The sequence below is a fragment of the Perca flavescens genome, chromosome 19 (genome assembly GCF_004354835.1).
Source record: "Perca flavescens isolate YP-PL-M2 chromosome 19, PFLA_1.0, whole genome shotgun sequence".
In the NCBI taxonomy this organism is placed as follows: Eukaryota; Metazoa; Chordata; class Actinopteri; order Perciformes; family Percidae; genus Perca; species Perca flavescens.
The window spans coordinates 4,741,179-4,768,913 of record NC_041349.1 but is presented as its reverse complement, the minus strand read 5'-3'; the positions used below and the strand labels follow the sequence as shown (position 1 = coordinate 4,768,913).

Here is a 27,735-nt window from a genome sequence, read left to right as displayed (position 1 = left end):
TACGGTGGACTGGCAGCAGGTGTTCTGCTTCTTGTAGCTCTTGTTGCAGTGGGGGGTGTCCTGATATATAAAATATGTAACATAAGATCAGGAGCGCCTGCTGATGATGATGATGAAGGATCAGCTGTTCAGTTCATCTGACATCTCCCAGAGCTCTTAACACCTGACTGTTTTCTCATGTGTTGTAAATATTCAACACTTTTTCTTTCTGTAGATGTGTGTGGAACTCTGCTGTTTGTTTTTTCTCATCTAATCTCTTCCCTCTAGGAGAAACAATGCAGAACTGTTTTTATTATTAATAATTGTTTGTTATTGTTTTTCAGACCCGATTGAGGTAACAGTGCATCCTGGAGATGATGTCATTCTGCCATTCAAGGCTGATCATTTCTCTATCAGCATTGTAGAGTGGAGCAGACCTGACCTGAAGCCAGATAACGTCCTCTTATACTACGATGGAGACTTGTATCCAAACCAGCAGCATAGATCCTTTAAGGACAGGGTGGAGCTGGTGGACACAGAACTGGAGGACGGAGACGTGTCTCTACTTCTGAAGAATGTGAACAAAAACGACAGAGGAACATACAAGTGTCGGGTTACAGTAGCTGGTTCAGAAGGCAATGATCCCTACTTCACCTCTGGCCCAATCAGAATCATCCATCTGCAGGTTACAGAGCCAGCAGGTGAGTGAGTCTCTCTCAGTGAGTGTTTCTGAGTATCAGGTTGTAGCTGCAGTTTCTAACATCAGAGAGGATGAAGACTGCTCCTCTATCACACATTTACTGACTCTGATGTTTAATCAGCTTCAGGTTCTAAGAAAAGAAAACTATCTTGGCCTGGTGTCTGATGAAGATACTTTTATCAACATCAGGTATGAAAATAGATATTTATTAGCACAGGTAGAGAGCCGTAAAGGTGCTTTGGAATTATTGTGCGTTAAATAAATAAATAATATTATAATAGAAGAATACAATGAAAATATGAAGCTACATTAATAGATATGAATAAAGTCTTATGGTGGGAATTGGAATGGGTACAGATTCAGTTATTGGCCAGTTATCAAAGATGTTTTATCACTAGTAATAAAGTTATGAATATGTGTATTAATAACTTTACCAAATTGACAAACAATCAAAACAGGCACCACCCTGGAACCAGGGACCAATAACTGAGCTGTGAATCAGTCTTATAGGTGGTGTTCCCTTTAAAATACACATCTTAATAAATTTGATAAATGTATCTGGTGTCTTTCAAGGGAACAAAGGAAGCTTTTATTGAAATACAATACACAAATAACCACACAACATCTTCTTGTTAAAGTCTAATAGGATTTATTTTACCTTCAAAAATACTGATGGCCAATCAATAATTCTTCAATCATCAAAACTCTATCGACTTGTTACAGTTCTAGTAAACAAAGGTGTGTGTGTGTGTGTGTGTGTGTGTGTGTGTGTGTGTGTGTGTGTGTGTGTGTGTGTGTGTGTGTGTGTGTGTGTGTGTGTGTGTGTGTGTGTGTGTGTGTGTGTGTGTGAGATAAGAGGAGGAAACGGGGGGGTAGGAGTAGCGGGGCCGCGAGATTCCGGATGGCGGGTTAGTGTGTTTGGAGGCTATTTTGTATTTTACTTTCTCTTTATATGTATAATGATATCTTAAAAAGATTCAAATGAATTCATTTTAAGCACATTGGCAGACATGGTGAAATGTCCCATTAGAAACAGATTTATACTGATATATTATATAGAGTTAGATTGTTACACATCAGTCCGACTCTTATCTATAAAATAATCTGCCAACATGTTTCCACGGCTCTGATTGGCTGCCTGAATGGCTCCATTTAATCCCATCCCAGTCTTGTAAAGAGTTGACCTTGTGGTAATAAAGTCCTGTGATATCTCTGCAGTTGTGACAGATCAGTGAACGTCTCCATCAGGTGAGACTCTACAGAGACCTTCTGCAGGGACACACCTGGAGACAACTGTTGAAATAACATGACTTCTTATTATTAATAGTAGTTTATTATTGTTTTTCAGATCTGATTGTGGTAACAGTGCGCCCTGGAGATGATGTCATTCTGCCATGTCAGGCTGCTGATCCCTCCATCAGAGCTGTAGAGTGGAGCAGACCTGACCTGAAGCCAGATATCGTCCTCTTATACAACGATGGAGACTTGGAGACAGACAACCAGCATCCATCCTTTAAGGGCAGGGTGAAGCTGGTGGACAGAGATCTAAAGGACGGAGACGTGTCTTTAACTCTGAAGAATGTGAACATACACGAGAACGGAACATACAAGTGTCGGGTTAAAACCGGTGACTCTGACCTATTCAGAACCATCAGAATCATCCGTCTGCAGGTTGCAGGTGAGTGAGTCTCTCTCAGTGAGTTTTTCTGAGTATCAGGTTGTAGCTGCAGTTTCTAACATCAGAGAGGATGAAGACTGCTCCTCTATCACACATTTACTGACTCATATGTTTTATTATCTTCAGGTTGTAAGGATGGATATATAAGTTATCTAACTTGGTCTGTAGGCAGATGAACATACTTTTATAAATATTAGATATTAGAATAGATAGTTATTGCCATTAGCACAGGTACAGAGCTGTACAGGTGCTTTGGAATTCATGTTCGTGGAATCAGAAATACTATAGAAAAATACAATGAAAATATGAAGCTACATTAATAGATATGAATAAAGTCTTATGTTGGGAATTGGCATGGGTACAGATTCAATTATTGGCAAATTGTCAAAGATGTTTTATCACTAGTAATAAAGTTATGAATATGTGTATTCATAACTTTACCAAATTGACAAACCATCAAAACAGGAACCACCCTGGAACCAGGGACCAATAACTGAGCTGTGAATCAGTCTTATAGGTGGTGTTCCCTTACGAAAGGAAAATATATTTACCAATATATTACTTGAAATATATTGTAATATATGACAATATATTATTTTACATTACATTTTACAATATATTATATATTGAAAAAACATGGACTAATATATTGATGATACATACACTACCGGTCAAAAGTTTGGGGTCACTTAGAAATTTCCGTTCCACTCCATTCCAGACACAATACCAGCTGAGATCAGTTGCATTGTTTTTTTAATCAGAACAGCAGTTTTCAGATTACATTATGTGCTTACATAATTGCTAAAGGGTTCTCAACTGTTGTAGAAAGAAGTGGCTGAAGAAATGCTTGAAATCCATGTTTTTTGGTCTAAACGTCATACTCAAATTAAAAGTAGTACAGCTCCCATATACTTTGACACTCAGGGGTGTGCCTGATATCATTGGAAAGGAAACATTCTCAAGTTTTTGTTACAAGTGTCAGGGCGATTCTAGGCCTTACTGACACAGAGTTACAGAGGCTAGAATGGAGTTGTTTTATTTCCGTCCAAGTCATACATCTGTAAAGTGATTAGAATACACTGCTGTAAACCCATTTGACAGGTGACAGACGCCACAGGGCATTAGCCACATGTCTCAGCTTACTACAGAAACAATCCAGACACCAAAAGACTCAAAAAATGGATTTTATATGATTTCTTTCTACAGATGTCTGTGAGTATTTTTATTTCCATTTGAAAAGTGCAAAGAAAGAAGCCCAAAAACTACAAAATACAACAATTCTCAAATACACAAACAAACCCACATCAATCACCTTTCCAATGATATCAGGCACACCCCTGAGTGTCAAAGTATATGGGAGCTGTACCACTTTTAATTTGGGTATGACGTTTAGACCAAAAAACATGGATTTCAAGCATTTCTTCAGCCACTTCTTTCTACAACAGTTGAGAACCCTTTAGCAATTATGTAAGCACATAATGTAATCTGAAAACTGCTGCCCTGATTAAAAAAAACAATACAACTGATCTCAGCAGGTATTGTGTCTGGAATGGAGTGGAATGGAAATTTCTAAGTGACCCCAAACTTTTGACCGGTAGTGTATATTATACAATATATTATATATTGCAATATATTGCAAAATATACAAATTATTGCCACTTTCATATATTCCAAAATATATGCTAATTTATATGTATAAATATCCACCATAATGTATTGCCATTTATATGGGAAAACGTATTGTTAATATATGTAAAGATATAGTTTCACATCTTTGTTTAATATATGGTAGAATATATGTTAAATATATGGTAGAATATATTTTAAATATATGTAAAATTATATGGAAACATATATGTACAGATATGTGTTTAATATATGGTGGAATATATTTTAAATATATGTAAACTAATATGGAAAAATATATGTACAGATATTTGTTTAATATATGGTAGAATATATTCTAAATATATGTAAAATTATATTGAAACATATGTACAGATATGTTCAATATATGGTAGAACATATTCTAAATATATGTAAACTTATATGGAAACATATGTACAGATATGTGTTTAATATATAATACATTTATTTATAATACATTTATTTATTTATTTATTTATAAAGCGCTTTCAAGTCAAAGTGCTGTACAGAACATAGAAAATGCAGTTTAAAAACAGTTCCAATGACTAAAATATAACACACACTCTCAGAAAAACATTAGATTAAAAATTAGGTCTCATACACAACAGTAAACAGATGGGTCTTTAGCTTTGCTTTAAAAACCTCAACAGAACAAGCCTGCCTGATGTTCAGAGGTAAGCTGTTCCACAATGTTGGTGCGCGGAAGGAAAAGGCCCGTTCCCCAATTGTCTTCTTTTTAACCCTTGGGACACTCAGAAGACCCGTCCCCCTGAGAACGCAGGGCTCGAGCAGGCACATAGGGTTTCACTAGGTCATTGAGATACAACGGTGCGCTGCCATTTAATATTTTATAAGTTAGCAGCAACACCTTAAAGTCTGCTCTGGCATGAACAGGGAGCCAATGGAGAGAAACTAACACTGGTGTAATATGTTCATATCTGGAGGCTCCAGTCAGAACACGAGCTGCAGCATTCTGAACCAACTGCAGACTCCGCAGACTTTTCTTTGGCAGACCCGACAGAAGCACATTACAATAATCTAGCCTGGATGACACAAAGGCATGAATGAGGACCTCAGCGTCCTTAAACGACAGTATTGATCTTATCTTTGATATGTTTCTGAGATGGAAAAAAGCAACTCTGGTCACCTCCTTAATATGTAAACCAAAAGAAAGTGTCTGATCAAAGAGCACACCAAGATTCTTAACTTGGTGTCTACGATTGATTACACAATCATCGAGAGACAAAGTAAAGTGATCATAAAGATGACCTAGTTTTGCTGGTCCAATAACATCATTTCGGTCTTGGCAGAATTAAGCAACAAAAAATTTGTTGATAACCACCTCTTAACAGCTGCAAGACAGGCCTCAAGTTTAGCTGTGTTAGACTCGCTTCCTACATCTAGTGGCATATACAGCTGCATGTCGTCAGCATAACAATGAAAAGCAATCCCAAAAGAACGGAAAATCTGACCCAATGGGGATAGGTAAAGTGAAAAAGCAATGGACCCAGTACAGAGCCTTGGGGAACCCCGTGGTTAACGGCACAGGACTCAAAAATATGTTGTCATATAAAACACATTGAAATCTTTCTGACAGGTAGGATCTTAACCACTCTAGAACTTGTCCTGAGATACCAAAGAATTTCTCAAGTCTATCCAGTAATATACAGTGGTCAACCGTGTCGAAAAGCAGCGCTAAGATCTAACAGCAAGAAAACGCTTGTTGACCCCGAATCTATAGACAGTAGCAAGTCATTCACCACTTTTGTAAGTGCTGTTTCTGTGGAATGATTTACCCGGAAAGCCGATTGAAATGGCTCAAATAGCTTATTTAGTGACAAATAATTTAAGAGCTGATTTGAGACCACTTTCTCAAACACTTTTGACAGAAAAGCCAAATTTGAGACAGGTCTATAGTTGGTCATGGAGTCTACATCCAAACTAGGCTTCTTTAGTAGGGGTTTAACCACAGCAGTTTTGAAGCAAGCTGGAAAGACTCCAGTGAGGAGGGAAGAGTTTAAGATCATTGAAACATAAGGTCCTAATGTAGGCCATAGCTCTTTGACAACCCAAGAAGGCAGAGGGTCAAATGAGCAGGTTGTACACCGTGCTACCATTACAACCTTACTCAAAGAAGCCAAGGAAATTGGTTCAAATTGAGAAAAGCCTTGTCCTGTGCAGATAGACAAATCAAAAACACACTCTGCATTGTCACTGTAAGACTGGGGTATTTTGGCTCTAATGTCCTCGACCCTTTCATTAAAATACAATAAGAAATCATGTGCAGATAGGTCAGTACCACTAACTGCATGAACACGCCAGAGAGTCGAGAAACAGTGTCAAATAACAGTCTGGGATTATGCCTATTATTTAAAATCAAATTAGAATAGTAGGCTGCTTTTGCAGCTGACATTCTAGATTGGTAGTTGGTCAGACTGTCTTTCCATGCATGATAAAACACTTCAAGCCTTAAGTGACGCCACTGACGTTCAATTTTTCTGCAGCTCTTTCTAAGCATTTGTAAATCATCATTTAACCAAGGGGTATGGTTCTTTATAAGACACCTCCGAGTCTTTACTGGAGCCACAGAGTCAAGAAGGCCCCGAAGAACACTGTTAAAATTAGCTGTAAGGAGGTCAACTGAAAGAGCCTGATTAAATACTGGATCGACCACATCCGGCAAACCCATAGCTAGATCGGTGGAATTTATATGGTAGAATTTATTTTAAATATATGTAAACCTATGTGCAGGGGTGCACATAACTTTTTCAGTGAGCTACTCAGGTGAGTACCAGCAGATGGTGTCTGGTACTCACCCCGTATGTAGCGTGGTCTTAATAAGTGCAGTCTTCCTCACTGTCCTCCTCAGTGTCGCCACCACTGTCCTCTGCGTCAGCTTCCTGCATGGTAGATGATGAAGATGCACCTCTCTGTCCTTGATTGAGCCTTCGATTAGCTGTCTCCATCCACATGTCAACAGCAGGCTTTGGGTCAAATGTCTCTGTGGTCTGCTTTGACAGGTGAATGTGCATCAGGGCTGAGAGACGAGCATGTGACAGACGAGATCTGTACTTGGTTTTTATTATGTTGAGATGTGAGAATCCCCTCTCACAAGCTGCACTGCTTAAAGGCAGTGTAAGAGACAGCTTAACCACAGTGTTGATTTTGGAGTAAGCATCTGGGTTACTTGTATTTACTATTTGGACCAAGTCATACACAGAAGAGGCTCCCAGGCGTTTTCCTGCCTGTTTTAAGCGCATCCATTCTGTCACAGTGGTATCTTTGTCAAGTTGCAAGGTGGCCTCATCCATCCATCCATCCATCTTCGTCCGCTTATCCGGTGTCGGGTCGCGGGGGGAGCAGCTCCAGCAGGGGACCCCAAACTTCCCTTTCCCGAGCAACATTAACCAGCTCCGACTGGGGATCCCGGCGTTCCCAGGCCAGGTTGGAGATATAATCCCTCCACCTAGTCCTGGGTCTTCCCCGAGGCCTCCTCCCAGCTGGACGTGCCTGGAACACCTCCCTAGGGAGGCGCCCAGGGGGCATCCTTACCAGATGCCCGAACCACCTCAACTGGCTCCTTTCGACGCAAAGGAGCAGCGGCTCTACTCCGAGCTCCTCACGGATGACTGAGCTTCTCACCCTATCTCTAAGGGAGACGCCAGCCACCCTCCTGAGGAAACCCATTTCAGCCGCTTGTACCCTGGATCTCGTTCTTTCGGTCATGACCCAGCCTTCATGACCATAGGTGAGGGTAGGAACGAAAACTGACCGGTAGATCGAGAGCTTTGCCTTCTGGCTAAGCTCTCTTTTAAATCTAGCAACGGTGCGATAGATTTAATGCAATACCGCACCCGCTGCGCCCGATTCTCCGACCAATCTCCCGCTCCATTGTCCCCTCACTCGCGAACACAACCCCAAGGTACTTGAACTCCTTCACTTGGGGTAAGGACTCATTCCTTACCTGGAGAAGGCATTCCATCGGTTTCCTGCTGAGAACCATGGCCTCAGATTTAGAGGTGCTGATCCTCATCCCAACCGCTTCACACTCTGTTGCGAACCGATCCAGTGAGTGCTGAAGGTCGCAGGCCGATGATGCCATCAGGACCACATCATCTGCAAAGAGCAGCGATGAGATCCACAGCCCACCAAACTGCAACCCCTCTCCACCCCGGCTACGCCTCGATATCCTGTCCATAAATACTACAAACAAGATTGGTGACAAAGCGCAGCCCTGGCGGAGGCCAACCCTCACCTGAAACGAATCCGACTTACTACCGAGAACCCGGACACAGCTCTCGCTTTGGTTGTACAGAGATTGGATGTCCCTGAGAAGAGACCCCCTCACCCCATACTCCCGCAGCACCTCCCACAGTATCTCCCGGGGGACCCGGTCATACGCCTTCTCCAAATCCACAAAACACATGTAGACCGGTTGGGCATACTCCCAGGCTCCCTCCAGGATCCTTGCGAGAGTGAAGAGCTGGTCCGTTGTTCCACGACCAGGACGGAATCCGCATTGTTCCTCCTCAACCCGAGGTTCGACTATCGGCCGAACCCTCCTTTCCAGCACCTTGGAGTAGACTTTACCAGGGAGGCTGAGAAGTGTGATACCCCTATAATTGGCACACACCCTCTGGTCCCCCTTTTTAAAAAGGGGAACCACCACCCCAGTCTGCCACTCCTTTGGCACCGTCCCAGACTTCCACGCAATGTTGAAAAGGCGTGTCAACCAGGACAGCCCCTCCACACCCAGAGCCTTGAGCATTTCTGGACGGATCTCATCAATCCCCGGGGCTTTGCCACTGTGTAGTTGTTTGACTACATCAGTGACTTCCGCCTGGGAAATCGACGACATGGCCTCATATTTCTGCAAAATGCTGCAAACTATTGTGTTTCCAAAACTGTGGAGGTCTTGCATTTCCTGAGGCCATGTTGAAGGATCAAATACTAAGAAATGATCACATGACTTGAGGGAGTCATATCTGATTTCAAACTCTTCAATTAACCCCCTGAGTAAGTGTGTCTTGTCTCTGTCAGCATCAGCATTAGAAACAGTGTTTGCCCTGTGGCTTTCACCATCAAGCAGAAGTGTGAACTGTCCAATGGCCACCATGAGTTCATCCTTACATTCTCCAATGGTCAGCTTTTCCTTCTGAAACCTAATGGATGTAGTCTTCAAAATGTTGCCAATGTCAAGCATGTCTGACAGAAAGCACTGAAAACGCTCTGTGCAGATATGCTGCAAGTCACTGTTATCACTCGTAGCCAGTTGCATTTTAAAGGCTGGCAATAGTCTTGATTTTTTTGACAGTGTTTCATGCCTCCATGCAGACCATCTGATATTATGAAACTTACCCAGTTTCACAAAGGAGATCCCATTTTCTTCACATAGCTTCTTCAGTGCAGCAGTTTGTTTTGCTCCACCTTTTTGTAAATAAAACTGCAGCAGCTTGACCACAGAGCGATTAAATGTCTCACAGTAAGGAACGTTGCGATCAGCTGATTTTGCGCAATTCTCCAGTGTGTGTGCGGTGCACAGAATGTGCACAAGGGAGTCTCCAACCGCAGCAAGTTGCCGGAGCTTTGGCACAACGCCGTTGTAGATACCGACGTTGACAGCAGCCCCATCTGTGCACACAGCAACCAACTTTGTTGTCCAGTCATCCAAGCCTGTGTCCTGGAAAAGTCTCACAAGTCCGTCTGTTATGGCCTGCGCGGTTCGGTCAGCACCTAATTCAATCAGTCCAATAAAGTCCGAAGTAAACTCTCCGTTGCTGGACACAGACACAATGTAAACGATTTCCTGCTCAGTTTTTGTTATGTCCTCAGATCCATCAAAAAGCAGCCCCCAAAATTATGCAGTCTGCATCTTGGCTCGTAATTCCCCGCTGATGGCGTGAGCGATGCTCTGTATGATCCGTGTGCCCCCTTCACGTGAATGATATGCACCTCTGACATTTACTCCTAGCCGCTTCAGTAAAGGAACATCCTCAGAATATGAAGACATGGGACGTGCGTGTTTAGCTTTATGGAAGGCGAGGAGAAAAATATTAAACAGAGCTTGCCGCTGTTCTTCATTCAGCTTGTCTCGCCATTTGGCAAGTGGGCGACTGGACATTTCTTCTCGGCTAGCTTGTTTATTAGCAATGGCTTGCGCCACATTCGTGGGCTCCTTGCTCTTTTCATGTTTGTCAAATAAAGGATGGTTGAAATTCTTTGAGCCTTTATAAAACACACCTGTTTTGTCTGCTAAATGTGGATTTGAGCGGCAAATCTTGCACCACATTTCAGTGCGCTCATCGTTAGCTTCAAGCCACTGCACATCTTGGAGCCACTTTTCCGAAAAAAGTCTTTTCTTCGGCTCTGGCTCCAGTTGGCGTTTCTTTGTAGGTGGCGAAACGCCAAAGAAGCTGCTTAATGTCTGTTGCTTTTTGGACATCTCTCTTTTGGACCCAATCGCAGAGAGCAGGCAGGTAGGCAGGAGAAGGAAAGGGATTTATTAACAAAAACACGGCAACACTAAGGCTGGTAAAAACCCGGGCAGGGCGAGGAACACAAACTCACGCAGGCAAGACAACGGACACAAAACAATCTGAAAAAACACAAAGGGAAACACAGAGGCTAAATAAACTAGGTAATGAGCAAACACAGGACAGGTGACACCAGGGCAGGGGAACAGGTGGAGCACATTAAACAATCACACAGGCGGGAAAACACCGGAAGCAGAACTAGACTAGACAAGACAAGAAAGAAAACTATCACAATAAAACAGGAAACGGAACAAAATACAAAACAAAATCACTCAATGACAAGGAGACAAAACCCACAGTACAAAAACAATACATAGAGACACACATTAAAGGGGTGATAGAATGATTTATAGGGTATTTCACACTGTTCCTTATGGTCTCCTAATGTGGTATGTAACATTGGTTGGACTGAAAATGGCCTGGTGGATATTTTATTGGCCCTTATGCATCCATGTGTTTTGGCCCTATTTTCAACAAGAGCTTTTCTTCCAAATATGGTATGCTCATGAGCTGCGCGCTGATTGGTTGAGCGAATCCCCATACACACACATTAGAACAGCGCGCTGATTACTTGAGCGAATCCCCATACACACACATTAGAGACACGCGCTGATTAGTTGAGCGAATCCCCATACACACACATTAGAGCGGCGCGCTGATTAGTTGAGCGAATCCCCATACACACACATTAGAGACACGCGCTGATTAGTTGAGTGAATCCCCATACACACACATTTGAGATGCGACAGAATCTCATATTCCAGACACTGCAATGTTTTATTACCAAATTCACTTCTGAGACTTTTTTATTTGAGAAATCAACTAGATAAAGCTCAAATATGGGCCCTTTTACGAAAATTGATGGCTAATTGCAAATTTGGAAAGACGTGTCGGACTTTAGGAGCTCCACACAGTCTGACGAGAAAGCGGCAGCCTGCTGCAGGGCAAAGTCACCCTTTGTGGGTTACTGCACTACCGGGGCTCCGCGGCCGGCTGCCGGCATAACTATAATATATTTAGAGCCCGAGCGCCGACAGCGGCAAAGGCCCTATTGAAACTGAAGGAATTATTATTATATTCTGCAAATGAATTGGCTTTTTGAGGGGCTTAACATAGTCACAAACTCACCAAAATTGGCAGTCGCATCAAGTCTGGTGAAAATGTACGTATTTTAAGGGTTTCGGGAATAGGTGTGCAAAAATTTCGCTAGCGCCCCCCTACAAAGATGAACAAAGAAGTTGTTGTAACTTGAGTGTACGTTGTCCTATCTGCCCAAAATGTCTCACAATTGACAAGGGTCCAGGCCTGAGGACACCTACAGGCCAAAATTGACTTTTAGTCATAGCGCCCCCCCCCGCTGGCAACAGGAAATACGCCTTATATGACAAACATCATCCGATTTACATGAAACTTATGTGTGGTCAACATGTGATACTGAACCGCCCCCTATACATTAACCACGCCCACTTAATCAGTCCACGCCCCCTTTCATAACATTTGAACCGTTTAAGGTAGAGTCTTGTGTGAGGTGTCATTGAATTCAGCAGAAAGTTCCTTATTCATTGATGATGGTTTGGCCCGCCCCCTATGCTTAAGCCACGCCCCCATCATACATGCTGACCTATCTACGGTAGAGTCTTGTGTGAGGTATCATTAAACTCAGCAGAGACTTCCTTCTTCATTTGTGATTGTTTGGCCCGCCCATTTGTGCTTAGCCACACCCTTTTTTATAAATGGTGACCCATTTATGGTAGAGTCTTATGTGAGGTATCAATGAACTCAGCAGACTTACATTTTTATTGGTAAAGGTTTGGCCCGCCCCCTATATTTTGGCCACGCCCCCTTTCACAGCTAATGAACTGTATGACGTAGAGTCTTGTGTGATGTATCATTGAACTCAGCGGGGAGTTCCCTTTTCATTGGTGACGATTTGCGGCGTCTGAGTGCCGCCCAAATGCACGGTCGCAAGGAGCGGTGTCCGCTGGTAACCCTGACGCACGCAGAGGCGCGAGGGCCCGTCCATCGCTGCTCGCAGCTTTAATTACAGTTTGAATTTCATCACGACACTTATATCACAGCTACCCCAAGGTCTTACAAAGCTAACAAAAGCTAACCGATTTGAATTTAAGGCATTTTTATGAATATGAGGGTTCTTGTTAGGAGGAGCAGCTAGCTAACTGTGTTCCATTCAATACAATGGGAAAATATCGCGGCTAGCTAGCTACACTTTCGGCATAACAATTGAAATTGTTTATTTAAGAGGATAACTCCTTGAGATGAAGCATCTCGTTTTCGAGACAAGGACAATACAATACAGCACTTATACATTCACACTCGTTAGAGCTCTCCCTCATCCCATCCCGCCCACCCGCTCCACCGAATCAAGTTTGTATATAATACATATTACAGTATTAGAAAGATGACAAAATTTAGCCCATACATACACATATGCATATACATACATAATATTCATATGCACACCTGCACCCATACTCATGTATACACATAAATAAAGAGGACAAAACGTATCCCAAATATTTGAACATCTATACCTGAGGAAAACATTTACAGTAAGAGTTTGCATACACATAAGTAAAGACCGATGTTTTGAAGGAGTGCAAAGAAGTGACAGATCTTAGAGACCCAGGCAGGCTATTCCAGTCTGAAGGGGCTTTAAATTTAAAGGCATGTCTCCCACTTTCTTTATAGACGTTTAACACAGTCAAAAAGGGAAATTCGGTGTGTCTCAATCTATAGCTACGTCTGTATGGAATTAAATATTCCTTCAGATAAGAAGGATATTCAGAGTACACACATTTAAAAATAACCTGGTACTAGTGATACTGTCTTCTGGCTTTTGGTGATAATAAGTTCAGTGAGTCATACATTACACAGTGGTGAGTATTAAAAGGACATCTCAGCACAAATCTGCTTTTATTATTAAAAGCAATATAAAATAATAAAATACACAACCATGACAGAGACATACTGACCTCTACAATGAAAATAAGAATTAAACCAAAGAAGAGAATTTTTAGAAAGTCCTATCACATATAATTTGTCAAGAAGCATATAGTATATTTACAGTTTGAATTTCGTCACACCACTTATATAACATCTACCCCAATGTCTTATAAAGCTAACAATGGTGTCATATTTCAATTTTATAAATTTTTGTGAATTTGAGAGGAATTCTAAGAGGAGGCTAGCTTGCTGTCATTGATAGAGCTCCATCCATCTATCAATGAGACTTGCGGACAAGAGGCATTGTCGACCGATTGTTTGTTTAAATAACTCAACACACATAATTACACACGGAACCCGTGGTAAGAGATTGCTGGCGTAACAAGCTCGCTGACCGCACTCTCACTCACGCACACCGGCCATTTAGCAGGAAGAGGGGAGCTGCAGGCTCTGGAGCTCTGTCAAGGCAGGGGCGTTTGGTAGTCCATTCACCCAAAAAACTGTGACTTTGCGCGGGTATGGAGTGCAGCCGTGACGGAGCTCAATCGAGCTCACAGCAGGCAGGGGTCTGTGAAGGAAGGCAGGCCAGTCGGCGAGGCAGCAACACAGGCAGCACCGGCCGCTGAACTCCGACACACAGTCGGACAAAATTTGCAATTAGACATACATTTTTGTAAAACTGCCCATATTTGACCTCTATGTAGTTGATGTCTCGCATAAAAAAAAGTCTCAGAAGTGAATTGAATGGTAAAATAGCAGATGAACAATGTATACAATTTATGAGATCTGCACAACCTAGATTTAGAAGACGTTGTGTCTTGATAGCCTACATATAAAAAAATATATTGCAATCAAGACCTTGCAATATATTTTTTTATATGTATTATTAATATATAAGCATATATGGTATATGCATATATGGCAATATATTGGAAAATATAAATATTAAATCACATATATGGGAATATAGTGCCCAATATATCACAGGATATTTTCCAATGTACTGCAATATATTTTGGTTTCGTAAGGGTTCCCTTTAAAATACAGATCTTAATTAATTTGATAAATGTATCTGGTATCTTTCAAAGGAACAAAGGAAGCACTAACCTGTATAATCCAGCTTTATTACAATATAATACACAAATAACCACACAACATCTTCTTGTTAAAGTCTAATAGGATTTATTTAACTTCAAAAATACTGATGGTCAATCAATAATTCTTCAATCATCAAAACGACTTGTTACAGTTCTAGCAGACAAGCAGCAAGCAAGTGTGTGTGTGTGTGTGTGTGTGTGTGTGTGTGTGTGTGTGTGTGTGTGTGTGTGTGTGTGTGTGTGTGTGTGTGTGTGTGTGTGTGTGTGTGTGTGTGTGTATAAAGGGGGGTTAGGAGTAGTGGGGCCGTGTGGTCAGGCTAACCAGGTGAGATTCAGGATGGCGGTCAGGAACCGTGTGTTTGGAAGCTATTTGTAGTTTTAGTACAAAGACCCAAAATGGCTTCTCCTAACGTTGAAATATCGGAGAACCCCGCGAGACTTCAACACGTATTACAGACAGAAAGGGGACACACCTCAGAGCGCTATTTTGGCGCCGAAATGGCGGTTGAAACTCTGTTACATCTCGCCTGACTACGGTAGCAGGCGAGGCCAGCTGTCCCAATGGTGTGTGTGTGTGTGTGTGTGTGTGTGTGTGTGTGTTTGTGTGTGTGTGTTTTTGTGTGGAGGTTAGAACAATGAGAGACAGAAAACAGGATTGAAAAGAAAACACTAGAACATCTTGATCCTGGTGGCAGTGAGAATAATCCCTCTCCCTCCTTTCCTCCAGATGCTCAGGCCAAGCTCCAGCAGGATCTGAGAGTTTGGTTTTAACGAGGGAAGGGTTTATTTTCTTCATCCTTTGTCAACTAACAGCTGATGCTCCGTGGTAACAATCATCACACCGTTACACAGGTCTCCGGTATAACGTCTGTTATATCGTAGCGCTGTAGTCTGAGTGATGACAGTCATTACTTCTCCACAGCAGGAGGTAGCATTCACAGTTTTAACAACAACTTTCAACCATATCTGGATCAGAGATATTCTTCACACCACTGGTTTGGGACACGGCGCTCCGACCACATTAATGGCAAAACAATAGTAGCAATAACATTTACTCATTAATAAAAAAAAAAAAAACACTACATCTGCCCAGATCTATATGCAGCCTCTTACTGTTGTGTGTAGTCCATTAGATTGTCCGGCAGGTCCTCCCTGATGAATAAAATAAACAGGTTAACCACGGGCCAGTGGTTAAGGAAACCACTCTGTACAGGACAGTGGATGTGGAGCAGTTCAGAGTCAACTCAGAGGGAAGAGCAGAGGGTGATGTCCTTCTTTCCCCTGAAAACAGGTTGATTCATCCTCTCTGTAGATTTGGTAGATACAAACTCGTCTCACTAGGATCCCTCTTTGGTATCACGAAAGATACACTCAGCTCACTCAGCCAGCGAACACCAAATAATACTAGATAATCTCGAACAACGTTGAACGATGTGCCCTCATTCAGCAACGAGCCGTGAGAAGTGGGTGACGGGGGGGTTTTGGGGGTTTTAACCTTCTGTCCCTCTTCCTCGTGGGCAACGTCTCCTTCATTTTGTCCCTTTTCCACATGGAAGTAATAAGTTTCCAATAATGAGAATACATTTAATTTATGAGAACATTTTCATCAGAGATCTCTGTTCTCTCTTTGTCTTAGAAATCAAAAGCTCTTTAAAAAAAAAAAGGTTAAACACATTTTGGTTCCAAGAATAAAAACAAAAATAAAACATCTATCCTGGACCAAAAGACTTCAAAAGAGAAATGTTTATTAAAATGTTTTAAAACAGTCAGTGGATTAGAACTGCCCTCAGGTGTCAGGGCTGGTTCTAATTCCACAGGCGTGGGGAGCACCAAAGAGGGTCCTATCTTACATAGTTTTGCTTTAAGTTCTGGGTATGATTAGGAGGTTTGAGTCACCTTGGAAAACCAGAACACACTCCCTTTCCTCTTTTCTTGGTAAAGAAGTTCTTTTAGGTCAACAGTCAGCATGTCCATGGATGCATTGATTTATCAAGAAACCCTTATTGACTGGGACACAAATAATTCAGCTAATAATTGTACTTGTATATGTTCTGTGTAGTTGCTGAACTCCAGTAAGTAGTCTGGGAAGCTGTTTTATTCTCTCTAAACATCAGATGAAGTGATTCTTCTCTCTCAAGTACAGATGATGATGCTGACTCATATTTGCTTTTGTAATTTAGTTTTTAACGGCCAGTATGGGTAATGATGTTCTTTTCTAAAAGACCATTATTTAAAAAATAAAATCACACACCATTTTAAGAAATGTATCAGTTATCAACTAAAAATATCAGTATCGTTTCGAACTTAAAAAAAAGTTTGGTATCACCCATCCCTAATCGTCACAATGTTTCTAACTTCACAGTTAAAAAAAAAGGTTTGATAGGGACAGAGACACAGAAGAGAAAGGGGGGGTATTCTTTATTATGTGTACATGTTTCCTCTGTTGCACCAATATTACTGGCTGAGATGCTGACTGTGAACCACAGGGACATTAAAGAGAGACATTACCTCTATTCAAATGTTGAACCTCTATTAGTTTGAGTTGTTCCTCACAGCAGCTGATGACAGGAAGGACACACGTTAACATTCACTTACTGCAGGACTAATAATGAGGCAACATTCTTAATCCAGCAAAGATATTAAATACAGATCTCTATATATGTATATAATATCTTAAAGAGATTCAAATTCATTAATTTTAAGCACATGGGCAGACATGGTAAAATGTGACATTAGAAACAGATTTCTACTGATATATTTATGTAGAGATAGATTGTGACACATCGGTCTGACTCCTATCTATAAAATAATCTGTCATGTCGTGTCATTTATTCACATCCCAGTCTTCTAAAGAGTTGACCTTGTGGTAATAAAGTCCTGTGATATCTCTGCAGTTGTGACAGATCAGTGAACGTCTCCATCAGGTGAGACTCTACAGAGACCTTCTGCAGGGACACACCTGGAGACAACTGTTGGAACAACATGACTTCTTATTATTAATAGTAGTTTATTATTGTTTTTCAGACGAGATTGTGGTAACAGTGGATCCTGGAGATGATGCCATTCTACCATGTCAGGCTGCTGATCCCTACATCAGTGCTGTAGAGTGGAGAAGAGTTGACCCGAAGCCAGATATCGTCCTCTTATCCAGTGATGGATTTATAGCAGTACATGACCTGAATCCACCCTTTAAGGACGGGGTGAAGCTGGTGAAAAGAAAACTGAAGGACGGAAACGCGTCTATAATTCTGAAGAATGTGAGCTTCGACCACACTGGAACATACGAGTGTCGAGTTAGTACCGATGGTTCAAAACGTACAAACATAGACTCTGAGCCAATCAGAATCATCCGTCTGCAGGTTGTAGGTGAGTGAGTCTCTCTCAGTGAGTGTTTCTGAGTATCAGGTTGTAGCTGCAGTTTCTAACATCAGAGAGGATGAAGACTGCTCCTCTATCACACATTTACTGACTCATATGTTTTATTATCTTCAGGTTCTAAGGATGGATATATAAGTTATCTAACTTGGCCTGTGGGCTGATGAAGGTGCTTTTATAAATATCAGATATTAGAATAGAATAGATATTTATTACCATTAGCACAGGTCCAGAGCTGTACAGGTGCTTTGGAATTATTGTGTGTTGTATCAGAAATACAATAGAAGAATACAATGAAAATATAAATATACATAAATAGATATAAATAAAGTCTGATGTTGGGAATTGGTATGGGTACAGATTCAATTTTTAGCCAATTATCAAATATGTTTTATCAATATTAATAAGTTATGAATATGTGTTGACAAACAATCAAAACAGGCACCACCCTGGAACCAGGGCCCAATAACTGAGCTGTGAAACAGTCTTATAGGTGGTGTTCCCTTTAAAATACACATCTTAATTAATTTGATAAATGGATCTGGTATCTTTCAAAGGAACAAAGGATGCACTGACCTGTATAATCCAGCTTTATTACAATACACAAATAACAACACATCTTCTTGTTAAAGTCTAATAGGATTTATTTTAACTTCAAAAATACTGATGGTCAATCAATAATTCTTCAATCATCAAAACTCTATCGACTTGTTACAGTTCTAGCAAACAAGCAGCAAGTGTGTGTGTGTGTGTGTGTGTGTGTGTGTGTGTGTGTGTGTGTGTGTGTAAATGTGTTTGTGGAGGTTAGAACAATGAGAGACAGAAAACAGGATTGAAAAGAAAACACTAGAACATCTTGATCCTGGTGGCAGTGAGAATAATCCCTCTCCCTCCTTTCCTCCAGATGCTTTTTTAGGCCAAATCCAGCAGGATCTGAGAGTTTGGTTTTAACGAGGGAAGGGTTTATTTTCTTCCTCCTTTGTCAACTAACAGCTGATGCTCCGTGGTAACAATAATCACACCGTTACACAGGTCTACAGTATAACATCTGTTATATCGTAGCGCTGTAGTCTGAGTGATGAGAGGCAGAATGATGGTCTCACTCCTACAGTCATTACTTCTCCACAGCAGGAGGTAGCATTCACAGTTTTAACAACAACTTTCAACCATATCTGGATCAGAGATATTCTTCACACCACTGGTTTGGGACACGGTGGTCCGACCACATTAATGGCAAAACAATAGTAGCAATAACATTTACTCATTATTAAAATACACCCGGTTCTACATCTGCCCAGAACTTTGTAAAGCCTCTTACTGTTGTGTGTAGTCCATTAGATTAAAACGGGTATAAAACAAAATAAACAGGTTAACCACGGGCCAGTGGTTAAGGAAACCACTCCGTACAGGACAGTGGATGTGGAGCAGTTCAGAGTCGACTCAGAGGGTAAAGCAGAGGGTGATGTCCTTCTTTCCCCTGAAAACAGGTTGATTCACCCTCTCTGTAGATTTGGTAGATATAAACTCGTCTCACTAGGATCCCCCTTTGGTATCACGAAAGATACACTCAGCTCAGTCAGCCAGCGAACAGCCAATAATACTAGATAATCTTAAACAACGTTGAACGATGCGCCCTCATTCAGCAACGAGTTGCCGCGAAGAGCCGTGAGAAGTGGGTGACGGGGGATTTTATTCCTCCGCCACCTGTTGGTTTAAGGAACCTCAGCCAATGGGACGTCTGGAACTCTCCGCCATTTTGTCCCTCTTCCTCGTGGGGTAACGTGCTTTCTTCATTTTGAAAACCTTTTCACATGGAAGTGTGAAGTTTCCAGACTTTGAGAATGACGTCCAGGCCTCTCCTTTGTCTGAGAACATGTGTTAGACCTCCTGTTCTCTCTTTGTCTTGGAGGTCACCAGCTCTTTGTTTAAAGTCAGGTTAAACACACTGTTTGGTTCCAACACGTACTACAGCTATTAATCTAAACCAATTAGAATTCATACTCTCTGTTGTGTTTATTAAAATGTTATACAATATACAGGTTGTCTCATTAGAACTACAGCCGCGCGAGCTGTAGTTCTAATGAGTCAACCTGTAGGGAGACCAAAGAGGGAAAAGTTACATAGTTTTGCTTTAAGTAAGGCAGATTAGGGCGGGACTTCTCTTCACCTTGCTAGAAAACCAAAACACACTCCCTCTTCCTCTTTTCTTGGTAAAGAAGATAACTGTTCAGCTCAACAGTCAGCTCTCATGGCTACACATTTATCAAGAGCAATTATTGACGGGGACACAAATAATTCAGCCAATATTGTACTTGTATATGTTCTGTGTAGTTGCTGAACTCCAGTAAGTAGTCTGGGAAGCTCTTGTGTTCTTTCTCAACATCAGATGAAGTGATTCTTCTCTCTCATACAGATGATGATGCTGACTCTTATTTGCTTTTGTGATTATTTTTTTAACAGCCAGTATGTGTAGTGATGTTCTTTTCTAAAAGACCATTATTTAAAAAATAAAACCAAATACCATTTTAAGAAATGTATCAGTATCTGTATCGATGAAATTGTAACTAAAAGTATCCGTATCGTTTTGAATTAAAAAAAGTTTGGTATCACCCATCCCTAATCATCACACTGTTTCTAACTTCACAGTTAAAAAAATGGTTGAGAGGGACAGAGACACAGAAGAGAAAGAGGGGGGGTATTCTTTACTATGTGTGTATGTTTCCTCTGTTGCACTACCATTACTGACTGAGATACAAACTGTGAACCACAGGGACATTAAAGAGAGACATTACCTCTATTCAAATGTTGAACCTCTATTAGTTTGAGTTGTTCCTCACAGCAGCTGATGACAGGAAGGACACACGTTAACATTCACTTACTGCAGGACTAATAATGAGGCTACATTCTTAATCCAGCAAAGATATTGAATAATGTTCTCTATATATGTAAATAATATTTTAAAGGTGCCCTGCCACACAAAACCGTTTTTACTTGTATTTATTTCGTTGGATTTCAGTTTAGTTTTTTTGACAGGCTTAAGTGTTCATGACAAGATACGGCCATGAGAAATCTGGTGATCATTGATCGTTGTTTTCCGACCTTAAGACACATTAAGCCTTTTAGAATGTCCTTAATTCACTTACTGCAGGACAAATAATGTGGCAAAATGTATAATCCAGCAAATATATTGAATAATGTTCTTTGTATATGTATATAATATATTGAAGAGATTCAAATTCATTCATTTTAAGCACATTGACAGACATGGTGAAATGTCCCATTAGAAACAGATTAATACTGATATATTTATATAGAGTTAGATTGTGACACATCGGTCTGACTCCTATCTATAAAATAATCTGCCAACATGTTTCCACGTCTCTGATTGGCTGCCTGAATGGCTCCATTTAATCCCATCCCAGTCTTGTAAAGAGTTGACCTTGTGGTAATAAAGTCCTGTGATATCTCTGCAGTTGTGACAGATCAGTGAACGTCTCCATCAGGTGAGACTCTACAGAGACCTTCTGCAGGGACACACCTGGAGACAACTGTTGAAATAACATGACTTCTTATTATTAATAGTAGTTTTTATTGTTTTTCAGACATGAGCCTGGTAAAAGTGCGCCCTGGACAGAATGCCATTCTGCCATGTCGAGCTGCTGATCTCTCCATCAATGCTGTAGTGTGGAGCAGAGCTGACCTGACGCCAGATGAAATCCTCTCATACAGAAATGTACCGGTAAAGGTGAACCAACCAGACAACCAGCACCCATCCTTTAAGGACAGGGTGGAGCTGGTGGACACAGATCTGAAGAATGGAAATGTGTCTTTAGAACTGAAGAAGGTGAACAGACACGACGACGGAACATACGAGTGTCGAGTTGAAACCGTTGATGAAAATGGTATAAAGAAAGGCCTAGACTCGGACCCAATCGGAATCGTCCGTCTGCAGGTTGTAGGTGAGTGAGTCTCTCTCAGTGAGTGTTTCTGAGTATCAGGTTGTAGCTGCAGTTTCTAACATCAGAGAGGATGAAGACTGCTCCTCTATCACACATTTACTGACTCATATGTTTTATTATCTTCAGGTTGTAAGGATGGATAAATAAGTTATGTAACTTGGCCTGTAGGCTGATGAAGATGCTTTTATAAATATTAGAATAGAATATATATTTATTGCCATTAGCACAGGTACAGAGCCGTACAGGTCCTTTGGAATTCTTGTTCGTTGGATCAGAAAAACAATAGAAAAATATAATGAGAATATAAAGCTACATAAATAGATATGAATAGAGTCTCATGTTGGGAATTGATATGGGTACAGATTCAATTATTGGCAAATTATCAAAGATGTTTTATCAATATTAATAAAGTTATGAATATGTGTATTCATAACTTTACCAAATTGACAAACAATCAAAACAGGCACCACCCTGGAACCAGGGACCAATAACTGAGCTGTGAAACAGTCCTATAGGTGGTGTTCCCTTTAAAATACACATCTTAATTAATTTGATAAATGGATCTGGTATCTTTCAAAGGAACAAAGGAAAGCTTTTATTGAAATACAATACACAAATAACCACACAACATCTTCTTGTTAAAGTCTAATAGGATTTATTTTAACTTCAAAAATACTGATGGTCAATAAATAATTCTACAATCATCAGAACTCTATCGACTTGTTACAGTTCTAGCAAACAAGCAGCAAGCGTGTGTGTGTGTGTGTGTGTGTGTGTGTGTGTGTGTGTGTGTGTGTGTGTGTGTGTGTGTGTGTGTGTGTGTGTGTGTGTGTGTGTGTGTGTGTGAGATAGTAGGAGGAAAGGGGGGGTAAGAGTAACGGGGCCGTGTGGTCGGGGGTCAGGAGCTGCGTGTTTGGAAGCTGTTTGTAGTTTTATTACAAAGACCCAAAATGGCTTCTCCTAACGTTGAAGTATCTGGAAACCCCGCGAGACTTCAACACGTATTACAGACAGAAAGGGGACACACCTCGGAGCGCTATATTGGTGCTGATATGGTGGTTGAAACTCTGTTACATCTCGTGTGACTACGGTAGCAGGCGAGGCCAGCTGTCCCAATGGCGTGTGTGTGTGTGTGTGTGTGTGTGTGTAAATGTGTGTGTAAATGTGTGTGTGTGTGTGTGTGTGTAAATGTGTGTGTGTGTGTGTGTGTGTGTGTGTAAATGTGTGTGTGTGTGTGTGTGTGTGTGTGGTGTAAATGTGTGTGTGTGTGTGTGTGTGTGTGTGTGTGTGTGTGTGTGTGTGTGTGTGTGTTAGAACAATGAGAGACAGAGAAGGAGGGAAAACAGGATTGAAAAGAAAACACTAGAACATCTTGATCCTGGTGGCAGTGAGAATAATCCCTCTCCCTCCTTTCCTCCAGATGCTCAGGCCAAGCTCCAGCAGGATCTGAGAGTTTGGTTTTAACGAGGGAAGGGTTTATTTTCTTCCTCCTTTGTCAACTAACAGCTGATTCTCCGTGGTAACAATAATCACATCGTTGGCCCTTACACAGGTCTACGTTTGAACAACAACTTTCAACCATATCTGGATCAGAGATATTCTTCACAGCAGTGGTTTGGGACACTGGACCAACACCATTAATGGCAAAACAATAGTAGCCATAAAAAAAATCTCATTAATAAAAAAAAAAAAAAAAAAACACCCGGTTCTACATCAGCCCCGAACTATATGCAGCCTCTTACTGTTGTGTGTAGTCCATTAGATTGTCCAGCAGGTCCTTCCTGATGAATAAAATAAACAGGTTAACCACGGGCCAGTGGTTAAGGAAACCACTCTGTACAGGACAGTGGATGTGGAGCAGTTCAGAGTCAACTCAGAGGGTAAAGCAGAGGGTGATGTCCTTCTTTCCCCTGAAAACAGGGTTGATTCACCCTCTCTGTAGATTTGGTAGATATAAACTCATCTCACTAGGATCCCCCTTTTGGTATCACGAAAGATACACTCAGCTCACTTGACCAGCGAACACCAAATAATACTAGATATTCTCGAACAACGTTTAACGATGCGCCCTCATTCAGCAACGAGTTGCAGCAAAGAGCCGTGAGAAGTGGGTGATGGGGGATTTTATTCCTTCTGTTCCTCTTCCTCATGGGGTAACGTGCTTTCTCCATTTTTAAACTTTTTCACATGGAATTAATCTAAACCAATTAGAATGACGTCTCTGGCCTCTTTATTAAAATGTCTGAGAACATGTGTTGTCTCATTAGAACTACAGCCTTGCGCTGTAGTTCTAATGAGTCAACCTGTAGGGAGACCAAAGAGGGAAAAGTTACATAGTTTTGCTTTAAGTAAGGACGATTAGGGCGGGACATCCCTTCACCGTGCTAGAAAACCAAAACACACTCCCTCTTCCTCTTTTCTTGGTAAAGAAGATAACAGTTTAGGTCAACAGTCAGCTCTCATGGCTACACATTTATCAAGACCAATTTTGACTGGGACACAAATAACACAGCCAATAATGCACTTGTATATGTTCTGTGTAGTTGCTGAACTCCAGTAAGTAGTCTGGGAAGCTGTTTTATTCTCTCTAAACATCAGATGAAGTGATTCTTCTCTCTAGTACAGATGATGCTGCTGACTCATATTTGCTTTTGTGATTTTGTTTTTAATGGCCAGTATGTGTAGTGATGTTCTTTTCTAAAAGACCATTAATTGAAAATAAAATCACATACCATTTTAAGAAATGTATCAGTATCTGTATCAATGAAATTGTAACTAAAAGTTTCGGTATCGTTTCGAATTAAAATGTTTGGTATCACCCATCCCAAATCATCACACTGTTTCTATTGCAGTTAAGAAAAAAAGTGTTTAGAGGGACAGAGACATAGAAGAGAAAGAGGGGGGGGAGGGAGGGATTCTTTATTATGTGTGTATGTTTCCTCTGTTGCACTACCATTACTGGCTGAGATACAAACTGTGAACCACAGGGACATTAAAGAGAGACATTACCTCTATTCAAATGTTGAACCTCTATTAGTTTGAGTTGTTCCTCACAGCAGCTGATGACAGGAAGGACACATGTTAACATTCACAACGTTAATGTGAGATAATCTATCGTTGGATTTCGGTTTAGTTTTTTTGACAGGCTTAAGTGTTCATGACAAGATATGGCCATGAGAAATCTGGTGATCATGGATCGTTGTTTTCCGACTTTAAACCACGTTAAGCGTTGTTATATATATATATATTAGGGCTGTCAAACGATACATTTTTTTTTTATCGTGATTTATCGCTGAATTTCTATAGTTAATCACGATTAATCGCATATTTTATCACATGATTAAAATTCTATTATTTTGCATTTCAGAACTGTTTTTAAGTACAAATTAACAATGGAAAGCAATTCTTACTAGTGTATCTTGACTGGGAATCAAATGAATGAAAAGAAAGTTACTTAATGAACTTGACTTTAAGATTTGTATTTGTTTATCATTTATTTACTATAAAGAAAAGAAAAATGTGTGAATCTGTCATTATTGCAAAATTCCTCCAAGTACCTAACTAAAAAACTAAAAATCCCTATCCTTGCCAGAGTCAATACAGGGCTCCAGACTAACTTTTTGCCTTGGTCGCACTGGTGCGCCTAACTTTTTTTATTTAGGTGCACCAGCACAAAATTTAGGTGCACCCAAATTTTTCACCATTAAAGTGATGGTTTGGAGTAATTTATCCTAGGGTCCTTTGCACCATGACCTCGAGCCAAACACCCCCCCCAAAAGCCTTTTTCACCTGGGTCAAACATTGGGAGAGTTAGCGTAGAATAGCGTTAGCAGCTGAATAGCTTAGTGCAGGGGCTAATGGACCCACGTTTGTATCTCGTAAATGACCCCACTAATAATGCCCGAAATGATACCAAAGGTCTACACTAGTACAAATAGGTTATGTACTCATAAAACAATGGATTGTAAAGTTTGTAAGTACACCAGAAGTTTATGTAATAACACTTGCCTGCTGGAGTTCTGCTCTCTGCTGTTGTTGTTGCTGCTGTGAGACGAGTGCTTAGGGGCCGTCTACAAATTACAACACCGAAAAGAGATGCAACAAAAATATTTTTTAATTTAACTTTTTTTTTTAAAGTAAGTGCTGTAATATAACTAGCAGGAGACAAGTAATAATTGAGGTAAGTTTGGAGACATTACCTTATTTAATCATTAAATTAATAAATATTTTTATTGTATCTCTTTTCGTCTATCTGCAGGTAGCAGCAGCAGCCCCTGCGCTAAGCTATTCAGCTGATAACGCTACGCTAACTCTCCCAATGTTAGACCAAGGTGAAAAAAGCTTCTGCGGGGGTGTTTGGCTCGAGGTCATGGTGCAAAGGACCCTAGGGTGAAATTACTCCGAACCGTCACTTTAAGGCCACAATTTCAAGGTCACCTTTTTAATCACACTATATATATATATATATATATATATATATATATATATATATATATAAATAATATGTCAATTATTTTAAACAAGAATAAGGAGTTGGTACATTTTTTTTTTTTTTTTTTGAAGCACAATTATACTGTACTCAAAGTCTTATAGCGGGTCCCCCTTGCTGTCAAATGCCCCTCAGATGGCCAACACCTGTAATTTGGCCTTCTTCCCCTTTTGGCCTCGGCAAAACCAGCTCGCCACACTCCCAAGCATCAACATTCTCCAAGCTGGGCCCCTCCACACTGATTCTTATCAGATCTTCCACTAGTCCAGGACTAAAAATCATATCTCTGTATTTTTCGGCTGAAAGGCGATACACAATATATATCTCTATCTCTAATTTATATTTTTTTACAAAGTGGGCTAAATGTTCAGTTTTAAGTCAGAGCCACTTTTCACAAGCTCTTTTATTAAAACAGATGTGATTAAAATAAAATGCAAAGACAGGGTTTCCTTCCCAATTTGAAAATACAGCTGCAACACATGTAAATTATCTGAAATAAATAGCCTGGGATATATTTAAAAAATATATATCTCTGAGAAATCTCCTTGACTTGTTTTCAACAACAAAAACAGACCCGGATAGCCCAGTAGCTCATATAGGGGGAGTACGATGGACTGAAGCGTATGCCAGGCTACTCACAGAGTGACGGCTGACTCATTATGAATGGGTCCAGCACGGGTCGGATGCGGGTCAGCGGCGTTACACACGTCTTGTGTAGGCTATGAAATGTCTGTATCGTCACTGCGCTGCATTTTTATGAACTATGATAATGTGGCCATGGGTCACATCTCTCGCCCAGGTCCAGCAGGCTCCGTCTCGCACACTATTATTCAACAAACTGAAGTTACCGTAGTTCCATTTAATAACTTCTAATGTGTTTAACAGAGAGTTACCAGCGGAAACACTGGTACCAATACAGGTTTCCCTCTCATACTTATCAATATACAGCTGTGTTAATAACAACTAAAACTGTAGACAAATGTCAGCATGTGGACCAGCGGCGCTGTGTCTCTCCATGTTGCAGGTGAGCCGGACGGTGTGTGTGTGTGTGTGTGTGTGAGTGAATGGGGGGGCGGGGCTGCGCGGAGGAGAGATCCAAACACAGGCACGGCTTTCCAGAAGGAACGGGTCATGTAACGCAACATTAAACCATATCCATAGAAACAACGTTGCGTCGTTCGTGGAGAGGCAGCGGATGCGAGGACGTTAGGTGCACCGGTGCGACCTGGGAAAAATCTTAGTCGCACCCTTACACATTTTGGTTGCAAATGCGACCAAATCGGTCGCACTCTCGAGCCCTGCAATATAGTGTAC

The 27,735-nt window shown here is 40.9% G+C and overlaps 3 protein-coding genes across 5 annotated transcripts in view; 2 read left to right on the top strand and 1 right to left on the bottom strand.

Moving 5' to 3' along the window:
* The window catches only part of LOC114546120 (low affinity immunoglobulin gamma Fc region receptor II-like), a 1,096,214-nt gene that overhangs the window by 99,452 nt on the left and 969,027 nt on the right, over positions 1 to 27,735 (top strand). The window lies entirely within an intron of this gene.
* LOC114574050 (uncharacterized) overlaps positions 1 to 27,735 on the bottom strand; it is a 257,231-nt gene that overhangs the window by 59,880 nt on the left and 169,616 nt on the right. The window lies entirely within an intron of this gene.
* The window catches only part of LOC114574047 (butyrophilin-like protein 2), a 42,903-nt gene that overhangs the window by 13,235 nt on the left and 1,933 nt on the right, over positions 1 to 27,735 (top strand). Inside the window, exons 5-8 of one of the 3 annotated variants that reach the window (XM_028606339.1) lie at positions 324 to 680; positions 2,028 to 2,357; positions 17,623 to 17,964; positions 21,576 to 21,932. In XM_028606339.1, coding sequence (XP_028462140.1) covers positions 324 to 680; positions 2,028 to 2,357; positions 17,623 to 17,964; positions 21,576 to 21,932 — 1,386 coding nt within the window. Of the gene's footprint in view, positions 1 to 323; positions 681 to 2,024; positions 2,358 to 17,622; positions 17,965 to 21,575; positions 21,933 to 27,735 lie in introns of all 3 variants that reach the window. The other 2 variants (XM_028606340.1, XM_028606341.1) reach the window with 2 other exon arrangements.